This window comes from Aplysia californica, unplaced genomic scaffold (assembly GCF_000002075.1).
Source record: "Aplysia californica isolate F4 #8 unplaced genomic scaffold, AplCal3.0 scaffold00646, whole genome shotgun sequence".
Taxonomy (NCBI): Eukaryota; Metazoa; Mollusca; class Gastropoda; order Aplysiida; family Aplysiidae; genus Aplysia; species Aplysia californica.
This window is the reverse complement of record NW_004797916.1, coordinates 234,846-245,635: the sequence shown is the minus strand read 5'-3', so window position 1 is coordinate 245,635 and position 10,790 is coordinate 234,846. Positions and strand designations below refer to the sequence as shown.

At 41.3% G+C, this 10,790-nt stretch overlaps 1 protein-coding gene across 5 annotated transcripts in view; it reads left to right on the top strand.

Annotated features, from left to right (window-relative positions):
- Positions 1-13: 13 nt before the first annotated feature.
- The window catches only part of LOC101846530 (eukaryotic translation initiation factor 4E transporter), a 51,092-nt gene continuing 40,315 nt past the window's right edge, over positions 14-10,790 (top strand). For 2 of the 5 annotated variants that reach the window (XM_035972316.1, XM_035972314.1), the window contains exons 1-2: positions 15-503; positions 9,922-10,040. In XM_035972316.1, the coding sequence (XP_035828209.1) occupies positions 9,951-10,040 (90 nt within the window). In that variant the 5' untranslated portion in view covers positions 15-503; positions 9,922-9,950. Of the gene's footprint in view, positions 513-9,921; positions 10,041-10,790 lie in introns of all 5 variants that reach the window. The other 3 variants (XM_035972318.1, XM_035972315.1, XM_035972317.1) reach the window with 3 other exon arrangements.

Below are 10,790 nucleotides of genomic sequence, written 5' to 3'. Positions count from 1 at the left end.
GTAAAACGGCAAATTGGCAAAATCTATGAGAGAGGATTGTTGCGTTGAGGCAATGTACTCCCACGTGACCAAACATGGATGCCAACATGACCCGGAAATGAATCTGAATTTGTGCTAAAAAATTGATCAAATGAGGCTTATTTCATGCGTTGTGCTATTCAAGTAGAAATTTGTCCTAATCTGCAAAATAAATGTATGCACGACATAAGATTTGTGTGCAAATTTTGAGAATATTCCTGTTTTACTAACAGCCAAACGAAAAAAATCGGTGACCCCGAATTTGCGCATGCGCGACATGATTGTGCTTTCATGGATGTTGTCAGAAGTTGTTTGAAACAGAGTGTCTTTAGCTTTCCATTTTACATGTCGTGCTCATCGCGTTTTTTTCTTTTCTGTAGATATCAGTTTGTAAATACATGAAGTTAAGTTGCAGCGTAAAATTTAATAGTTTGATCTTTTTCTTTTTGGTGTAACTTGTGGCAAACATCATCAAAACATTACAGGTAATAAAGGTAAAACAGTCTAACAACATCAACAGAAATATTTCCATTGTTTTTATGATGTGAGTCCTATCTTTTATTTTCGAGTTTTGGACGTCCGTGCACTGCTCATGGCACATGAATGCTATGAAAGGCAGCTACACCAGCTTGATTTAGGCTCTACACAGTTAACCGTTACGACCGTAGCTGTATTTGCTGCACAAGGCCCAGTGTCGAAGATTCGCACCCGTTCAAGTTCTCACTTGAGCTCTGTTAACTCGCCGAGCGCTTGATAAGTCAGTAAAATTAGTCTGAGACGTTTAGATCTTGACTTACTTCAGTGGTTGAATCTTTAGTTGTTAGATCTAGCATACTTCAGCCTGAAAGCTCACATTCACCTTCAGCCTCAATCACAATAACAGCAGACAGGGTGAGATGTATCTCTGGGCCACCTCTATTCTCACCCGGGGTGAGAATAGTGCAGGCGAGTCTTTTGGCTATTCTCACCCGGTGCGCGCTCACCGTTATAGCCTAGATCTAGATCTAGGCCAACAAATTTTGCGTTCACCCTAAACCACAGAATTCTACACTGTGATAACAGAAAAATTGTAGAATTCTGTGCCGTGAACAAACGTTCCATTACAACTGTAGCCTACTAAAAGCGTACAATTTTGTCTGTGGGCAGTGGAGAGAGAGAGAGAGAGGAGTAACGCGAGAACTTCCGGTCAAAACAAAATGGCGACCCGCGTAGTTCGGCTCGATTCGAAAAGTTAAATAGCCGTAGCATCTTTGTAGACAACCAAATTAATTTACTTTGGTGTTTTAACATCATTTTTTAACTTTGTTTTGGTCAATTTGATCGTCCACACCGATAGACAGTATTCAGAAAGAGACAGAGAGAGAGGGGAGGAGTAGATCTTACGAGAACTTCCGGGCAAAACAAAATGGCGACCCGCGTAGTTCGGCTCGATTCGAACAGTGAAATAGCCATAGCAACTTTGAAGACGATCAAATTAGCTTACTTTTGTGCTATAACGTAATTTTTTATTGGATTTTATCAATTTGATCATCCACATCGATAGAAAATATTCAGAAATTAGGAAAAACAGGTCTTGTTTCAAACCGGGTGAGAATAGCCTACGGTCGCAAGTCTCACCCGGGGTGAGAGGTCGATCGTATTTCTATTCTCACCCCGGATGAGAATAGCCACTTCCAATGTTCCGTATCTCTGCTTGTTGACTCCGCTTGCTAATAAACAAGTTACTTGAGATTAGCTCAGGGAGGTTTAGCCTCAGGCAGGAAATACTAATACTGTCCCCTGAAGAAGGTCTTACCGAGTTTGTTCTGTGAAACTGGTTAGTAGGTCTTTACCCAGGCTAACCTGAAGTAAAGTGTAGGCTAAGGCCAGCTCTATTCGGACCCGAGTCCGGATATAATTTTTATCTATTCGGACTCAAGTCCGAATTTATGGGTTTTATCTATTCAGACATGGGCCCGAAAAAAATGTTTTATTTATTCGGACTCAGCTTCTTTGTGAGTTATGTGAGTGTAAGGGGGTTACATAATATGACTGTCGGCGGGGGATTTTACATAATATAACGAAGTGACTATTCGGACTCGAGTCCGAATATGAAAAAATGTTATTCGGACTCTGATTCTTGTCCAGCATGACATCACTTCCGACTTCCTGCGACTCGTGACTCCGGCTTCCTGTCCTGCCTCACTCATGACTCGCCTCAGGCTGGGTAGAGACTGAGATCTCTTTGGGCAAAATGGCGTTAAATTGTGCCGGAGCCGAGTTTATCTTATGATGAATTTGAGGCCGGCCTGAAAAGTTAGAGCGCCTGCACACGTGTGGCTGTGTGTGCGTGTTTGGGGGCTATCGATCCGGGCGTTGAACGTCGCATACGCGTCAGTCTCCCTCCCCCCCGGCAACTGATCATTACAATAATAAGCTAGTCTTGACCTAGATCTACGTACTGAATTGTGCGCTGGTCTATGGAATCAAAAGTTGCCGTATGTTCGGCTCTACACAGCAACACAACTTTTTTTTTTACACAGCTCATAATATGCAGGTGCCAGGAGATCTGCTAATCTTCAATTTTACCTTTTTCTACAACAGAGAAAGTGGGAAACATGGGGAGGGGGGGGGGCGTATCAACGAGGCGGCGGGCATCGGATCGGCAGACAAGGTGCGGGGGAAACTAAAAAATGGCGGAAAATTGGAAGCACTGAATGTTAGATCTTTCTGGAAGACACTTCCTTTTTTTTCGGACCCGTGTCTGAATAGCATTTTTTCTTATTCGGACTCGAGTCCGAATATGAAATTTTTTTATTCGGACTCTAGTCCGAATATGAAAAAATGTTATTCGGACTCGAGTCCGAATAATGACGGCCTTTACATAACCCAGAATTGGAACTAGACTCTAGATCTAGAAAGTAAAAAGACTGCACTCTCATTAGACTACCCAATGGCAGTGTCTAAGTAGGCCTATGGTAACCGACAACTCATGGTCTTTCCACCACCACTACCACAGTGTCATCATTACAGTGGAACTCGGATTCAACGAGATGAGATGGATTCCCCGTTTTTTTTTCTTCTTTAAAATCAATAAAAATAACCCGGATTCAACGAGCACCTAAATTAGCGAGCTCGGATTCAACGAGGTCGCTTCCAGGGTGAACAGCCCCCGCAGACCTGGCTTCGCTAATTTTTCTCCCAGAACGAACTTTATCTATTCCCGGATTCCCAGAAACCATCCATTGCACCTGCATCATGAACCATTATTCACTTAACCGATTGCAAACGACCAATCAGCGGTCTTTTTTCATACCAACACATGCGTTGTTGACACGCGCACGTGTCTACTCTAGCGTGTGTCGGGGTCGGATGGGCAGCCTGCATGGGTGTCGGGGAGGGGGGGGGGCAATAGTGGTCCCGGCGTTGAACGTCGCAGATACAAACGCGTCAGATCTATATAATGAATTGTGCTCTGGTCTATGTAATCAAAAGTTGTCGTATGCTAGGCTCTACACAGGAACACAACTTTTTGGTAAACAATCAAGATGAAACAGGCGCGATTCTCAGATTCTGAACGAATCGGTCTTTTTTTTTTACACAGCTCATAATATGCAGGCATTTCAGGCACTACTTGGGACTTCTCTTTACACATTACTTGCTCAGTGCCTGTAATTATCTGCACAAAACCTCATGTTTGCTATAATGAACACTCAGATTCAACGAGATTTTAGGTCTAGCCCGGTGACCTCGTTGAATCCGCATTCCACTGTACTTCCACCACCAATGGTCTTTCCACATACATCTATTTAATTTCATTTTGTTGTTTTTCTGTTACAATTATTTATTTTTGAAGTCACATCGCACAGGATGGACAGCCGTGGCCTCTTCCTAACACCATTTCCCACAGCAAGCAGAGAGTGCGATATTGCTACACACGCAATCTCATTGGTCGACCTAATTAACTTTGCCCCCGTCAAGGTCAACTCAACTTAGTTGTTCTGTTCAAACTAATAACCCAGGGATGGCCAGTTTAGATAGAGATCTAGTAACTGGATATTAAAGCTCACGTCTATTGTTATCATTATAATCGAAAAAAATTTCATAAATGCTGGAAATATTTAGGAACAAGGGTCGGAGGTATAAAGGACGTCATGCTAGACTCATTTCAGAGTCCGAATAGAGTAGAGTCCGAATCAGTCACTTCAGTAGGCTAATAGGGTGCCCACTGTGTGGCTGGATATGGCCGATCGCTGGACTTGATTGCCTGAAACTGATAACCAATTTACATGTTTTTGAGGCGACCGTGTCAGGTGATCTGCCGATCCCATTCGTAGTGGGCACTCTGTATGAGGAATTGTGAAAGTTAGACCTGAGTTGCACTCCCTGATTAGTGATATAACCTGACACACCTGATTGAGTGCACTGTGTTTTATGCAGTCTATTTGTTGGATCCAGGTTAGTAAGGGTTAGGTTCCTTACCATGCTATCCCCACCCCTCCCAACCTTTGCCTAGTGCTTCTAAGCTTCCGTATTTTTATGGAAATCTGCTTAAAAAAAAAAAAAAATTCAGTAAGATTGAAGGTTCAAAGATTGAACTTTGTGGACCCAACACTGAATGAAGCTGGAACTACTTTTGAGCCTAGCTGTGCAATGGTCCGCTCTTATGTTGTTTTTTTTTGCATTTATGTGTGGGTTTTTTTTTTGTGCTATAGCTTTGCGTACGGCCCTCCGAAGAGGAAGCCACCGGATTTTGTGGACACTCTTTTAATTGACTCAAAGGAGTGAACTATCTTACTATTAACGATCTTTGGCTGGGCCGCGTCACTTTATCGATCGATATCTTGGCCAAGAGACGCTCTACAAGGTAGAGATCAGATAACTTGCAAAGTCATTGGTCACTATTTATGACTTTGACCTGTAATTTACTACGTCATTTTCCAAGGAATACTGAAAGTTTCCATTAAAAAAGGTCAACGTCTATGCCCTTTATACTTTATATAGGGCCTGCGCGCCTCCCGGTCGAAGTAGGTCAGCCCTATATATAGAGCCTGTGCGCTTCCCGGGTAGCCTGGCTACGCAGTCACGGCCTTTATAAAGGGCCTGCACGCTTCCAGGTTAAGTTTGTCCACTTGTAGTATCTGGTTATTATATGATCCGCCTACCAAGCCTAGCTTGTTATATAATGTAAAATGGAGGACTGTACCCATAGCTGCGAGGCTATGCGTACAGGAGCATACACATCTAGAGCTACTCCGTTTAAAAAAAATTATTATTCTTTCCAGGTTGCGTTTGTACCGTCTTGGACTTGTTAAAAAATAAAAATGTAAGGTAATAAGACCCAACTCTCGGCAGTTAAATTACACTCTTTTATTCTGAAGCACTTTTCTTTTTCATTTTAATCTATTTTTAAAATAAAAATGTTTATTAGATCTATTCACTGTAAATTAAAAAGGGGTTTTGGCCTTTTAGCAATGCCAATGAAAATATAATTTTTCGCTTTTGCCCTTTTTTGATACCTAAGAAAGAGTTTATTCCAAGAAGTATGCTTTTTGAATTTTAAGAATTGGTTCTTAAATTTAAAAAAGTTACATGGGGTTGTAAAGGTCGGCAAAATGTGGATTACCCACATATTGGCAAATCTTTCTTAAATGACTTTAGACTTCGCCAACCATAAAATATAATTTAATTAGACCTGCATGTTTGCCGACAATCGTCTGAAGTCCGACAATCGCGACCCGACCCACGAACCGGCCGATGCTATCGCTAGGCCCGCCTAGTATCAGTCAATGTGCGTAGTGCGAGGCCTGGCCGACTGCCAGCGACCCCTTTTTCTCCCGTCGGCTTCGTCGGCACTTTCGTTTTCGTGCCGACCATCGACGCGCACACCGCCGACTGCCGACGTCGGCGTTTCCGACATAATTGTCGGAACCTAAGTAGAAATGCGAATACGAAAAAGGACAACTTAAATTATCTACTTTCAGTTTCGTGCTCGAGCGGCCATTTTCAATTTCGTTTGTTGACTAATTCAATTGTTCAGATCGTGTGGATTCATTCAAGTCCGACTCTCTTGTTCTAATAGAATCTAGATCTAGATTTATATAGAGATCATTATAGACCTCAATGGAGGATTCATAATCCAATTCTATTGTGTCAAACCCTATCATAGGTTGTGCTGTAATATTAATATTGGTAAAAATAAGCATTTCATCAGGTGCGTGAATTATTTATTATTATTATTATATTTAGATCTATAGTCTCAGCTGAGTCCCTCTGTTCGGAATCGGATGCGGATTTCTAGTTCAAAGCCTAGAATCTATTCCTATTCACTTGTTCTTCAAGATCTAGATCTAGATCTAGATTTTTCTATATCTATATCTAGATTTATTTTTTAGATTACTAGTCTAGTAGATCTAGATATCTAGATCTAGATCTATAGTCTATATGGAGGATTCATATTCCAATTCTATTGTGTTATTGTATCAAACCCTATAGCAATGTAGATGTAAGCCATATAGATAAAATTTAGATCTAGATCTAGATCAAGAATCTAGAATATATGCTCCTTGTTTGTTTTGGAGTGTGGTTTTTTAATTAAATTTTTTTTTTCATTTAGTACTTGTTTTGGCCTTTTTACATGCGAATCCCTTTAAGATGAGGCCCGATGCAGGTTCTTTTTGGGGTAGGGTTAGGGTTAGGTCTCTTCTTTATTGTGTTTGTTGGGGTGGTCGCTCGTTACTCGGATGTCCTTCCTTATGACACCCACTAAGGCTTTTTTGGGGGGCGGGGGGGGGGGGTGCACAAAATTTTCAGACAATCTGGTTGAGGCTCACATGCAGGTCTATTTAATTAATCTAGCATGCCGTACAATTAAAAAACATTTTTTCCTTTCGAGGCGAGCAGAGAAGAACAACCGGATGCGCTCGCCCGCCATTGCCCTTTTACAAGTAACCAATGAACGGGCTCGGAATAGTCTTGCGGGGATTTGTAGGTCACATACATTTGCTGAGGGAATGAGGGGAAAATGGCCTTTCTCCGTGGGAAGCCGCTTTGGGTAGGGGGGTAGTGGTACCTTTATGATAAATTCTAAACAACTACTTGACACAGAACTTTAGAATTTGAGGGCACTATAGTATAGAGGAAAGATAGATCTTCTCGATGTTGAATATCAAGCTCCTTATAGTTTTCTGTTTACCTGATAGGAAAGTGTTTCCGACACCAAATATATAGGTCAATTTATGTGTACAAACTTCGTCTACATATCATTAGACTGCCCTATTTTCTGATTGGTTGCCAAGTTTCATTCACATTGGTCCAGAAATAGCGCAGATTGAATTTGAGAAAGTTAGTCACTTACGTTCTCACCTGGTCCAAAAATTCGCACGCAAATGGGGACCAAATTTTGCCGCGCGTGAAAGCCCATTTAGCGTTGCTACTTTAAAGGCCCAATTGTTTTGTAATATTTCATTTGCGGTATTGTTTAATGATAAAACCCTTCGAAACCTGACGAATCCCTGTGGAATGGTACAGCTTAGGCCTGGGCAAAATAAACCCTGAAAGCATGCAGGCCATATATAGGGCGCGAGTCGGGCTACCCGGGAAGCATGCAGGCCCTATAGATTTCTATAGGGCGGGCTTACTTTGACCAAATTGAAGACTAAATTTATAGAGAATTTTTTTCTTCGACCGGGAAGTGCGCAGGCCCTTGTAAAGAAATGATGTAGTAAATTGCTGGTCAAATTTATAAATAGTTACCAAGTTGTCTTGGCCCAGATATCGATCGATAAAGTGATGCGGTCCAGCTGAGTGACTACACAGTACATCTTTTCTGGGTCCAACCCCTGTGAACACCCGGCCCCCCCCCATACACACACACTACACAGCTATTAAGTACTCGCCTGTCGGGAGACCCCCTGAAACTCCCATAATGACTTCAAAAGCATGCATAAACACACAAAAAAAGGCTAAAACTAAGCCTTAAAGAAAAAAACAACTGACTTCATTCGTCATCTGATGGCACTAAAGTGGTGAAGGAGCTGACTTCCGGTAGTGGATGTGACGCGAAACCGGAGTGATTCTATGAAAATACCTGATTCTACGATCATAGAAAAGATCACATTAAAACTCCAGGATTTCATTAAGTAGTTACGTTTCACTTTTTTTTTAACAAACTGGGAAGTTTAAGGGGGTACACCATAATTTGACTTTGATTTTTCCAAAATAAGGTTTGATATTTTCTTGAAAACAATTAATTTGCAATGGTTTGAGTGGCCATGTTCTGCAGCAAAAAATACAGCAGTCTGGCTCCCTAAAGCAGTGCATCTGCATGCGTGTAAAAGTAAAGTTTTATTCTCATTCTTTTTATCTTTCAATTTTTGCTACGACTGGAAAACGTTGTTTGATCAAGAATATTAATTGTCATTTTAGCTCCTTAATACTGGAAAGCTGCTCCCAGCGGTTTGCAGGTAGAACTGCTGTGCTGCTGTTGAGTCGATGACAGAGGTTTTGTCACATTCCTTTTCAACAATGATAATGAATCATAATGAATAAACGTTTATAATAATTTATAAATGAATATTAATTTTCGGCAACTGCTGAAAACAGGTCTTTCTTTCGGAAGTTCTTTCATTAGATGACGAACTACAAAAATAGGTTAAATTCTTTGGATTTAATAACCGATTTAGTGACATGTTCAATGGGTGTTGCATTCAACGAGAAGTCAGCTCCAAAGAGGCAATCCTTAATCCCCGATTTTTTACCTCTATACTATATATATATCTCTTTGTAAATGTACGTCAGCTCCAACGAAGTTGCAAACAGACTGAAGTTGATTTCAACGAGGTCGCGATAACCAAAAAAAGCAATTACCAGCCTGAAAAGCGAAGAATTGTTCTTCTTTCTCTCCATCTCACGCGGAGCACAAGGCCCATCATTGATTCCCAACACATTGTATTGCTAGATCTAGTGTGCCTCTTAATATGGGCTCCAAAGCCAAGAGGATGGGCGAGGGTTAGCCTACGGTAGGGATGGGAGAGGGTGGTTGGGTGGGAACGCGATGCGGGCTCTGTGAAACTGGATGGATAGGTCTAGATCGAGACCTTCCTTCTTTTCAATTTTCTTTTTTTCCCCTGATAAAAAAATTCAAGCTCCTGCCTTTACTTTGTAGATATCTAGGCCTAGATGTGAGAGGGTATGTTTCCACGCGAGAAATGTTCCGAAAAAAAATAGTTTAAAATGCAGAAATGATGGTCAGAACACAGCTCAAATACGTGCACACTGATGCTGTTTGAGATTTTCGTCATCAGGGGGAACAACTGTTTTAATTACTGGTATTGGTACATCGTGTAATAATAATAACTTGTCTCCTTTCTTTACTTTAGCCTTAGTCACGTTCAATGACAGGTCGGATCCAACGAGGACAACGAACCGGTCCGGTTGAATGCGACACCTGTATATCGTTATCATTAGGTTTTATACCAAAAGAGGGCTCTGGCATAGTGGGAAACCCCCTTCCTCTGGAGGTAATGCGTTGAAAAGGAAATCAAATTGTTCTCAAGAGCAAAAAACTCGAGCAAATCTTCTAAATTGAGAGAACAAATTAGTTTAAGGACCGTTTTTTTAAAACTTGTAAGACGACTACTGGCCTTGGAATGCAGAAAAGCAAGCATGTGTTGTTGTGGAGGAATTTAAACAATCTTGATTTTGAAAGTGACTCGGATTCTTGATCCAAAATTGTCGGTGACACAACAAAAATAAAACTTTAAAGCATCAAATTCTCATTTAAAAAAAAGAAGTATCATGTCTATTTTAAACTTGACCAATATTATGAATTTGGATTTGGAGGACTTCATGGAAATGTGTAATAATATCAACAGGATGTTTGTTTATAGTCCTTGAATCTTGTTTTCTTTTTCTTTCCTCCAGATTTATTATAATAGGCATCGGTTTTGGCGATGTCTGAGAAGACTGACGTCGACCAAGAGATAGAGGATGAGGAATCTAACACCTCGCCAAAGCCCTTACCAGCACATCAGTATTCTACGGTAATATCTTAATGCCTGCAGAAAAAAAGTTCAATTTCAGAGACTTGCTAGTTTCCATGACATTGTTATAATTACTGTCTAGACCAGATGTATTATATTGACTTAATATACAGTCGAACCTGCTCTGACCGCCACCTCTATAAGACTGCAACTTTCCATTTCCCCCCTTGCGTTTTTTCTATATAATTTAACTGTGTAAAACGGGCACCTGTCCAACGTGGCCGGGGCCACCATTTTTTGACACACAACTCCTATCACACTAAGCCATAACTCCTGTCTTAGACTGCCACCTTAGTGACTCCATTATGTTTTGTCATAATTTGTGCACTGTGGGCGAGCCTTCATAATCCTATTACCTGTCGTTGTTGTTAGGTAGTCCCTCCAACCGATCATGTTTCGTAGGCCCCTCCCACTGTTGACAAATAGATAGGTAACAAATTTTCAGCTGCTGGTGAGGTGAGCGTGTGATCCCTCAAAACCCACAAGCCCCGCCCAGAATCCATACACAAATCGTAAGTGAGATGAGTGGTCACTGTTTACCCAGTCTGTAACAAAGTAACAATGGATGTCAACATGAACTCTTGAGTGGTGGCGACCCGTGTGTTTTACCATTGCACTCGGTCCTCCTTGTCGGACACATTTAGTTTTATTGTCACCCTTGCACAAAAGCAGCAATAAAAGAAAAAAACAGCGAAAAGAACAACTATAACAACAACAACAATGCGGTTACCTTCGGTTGGGACCTCAGAA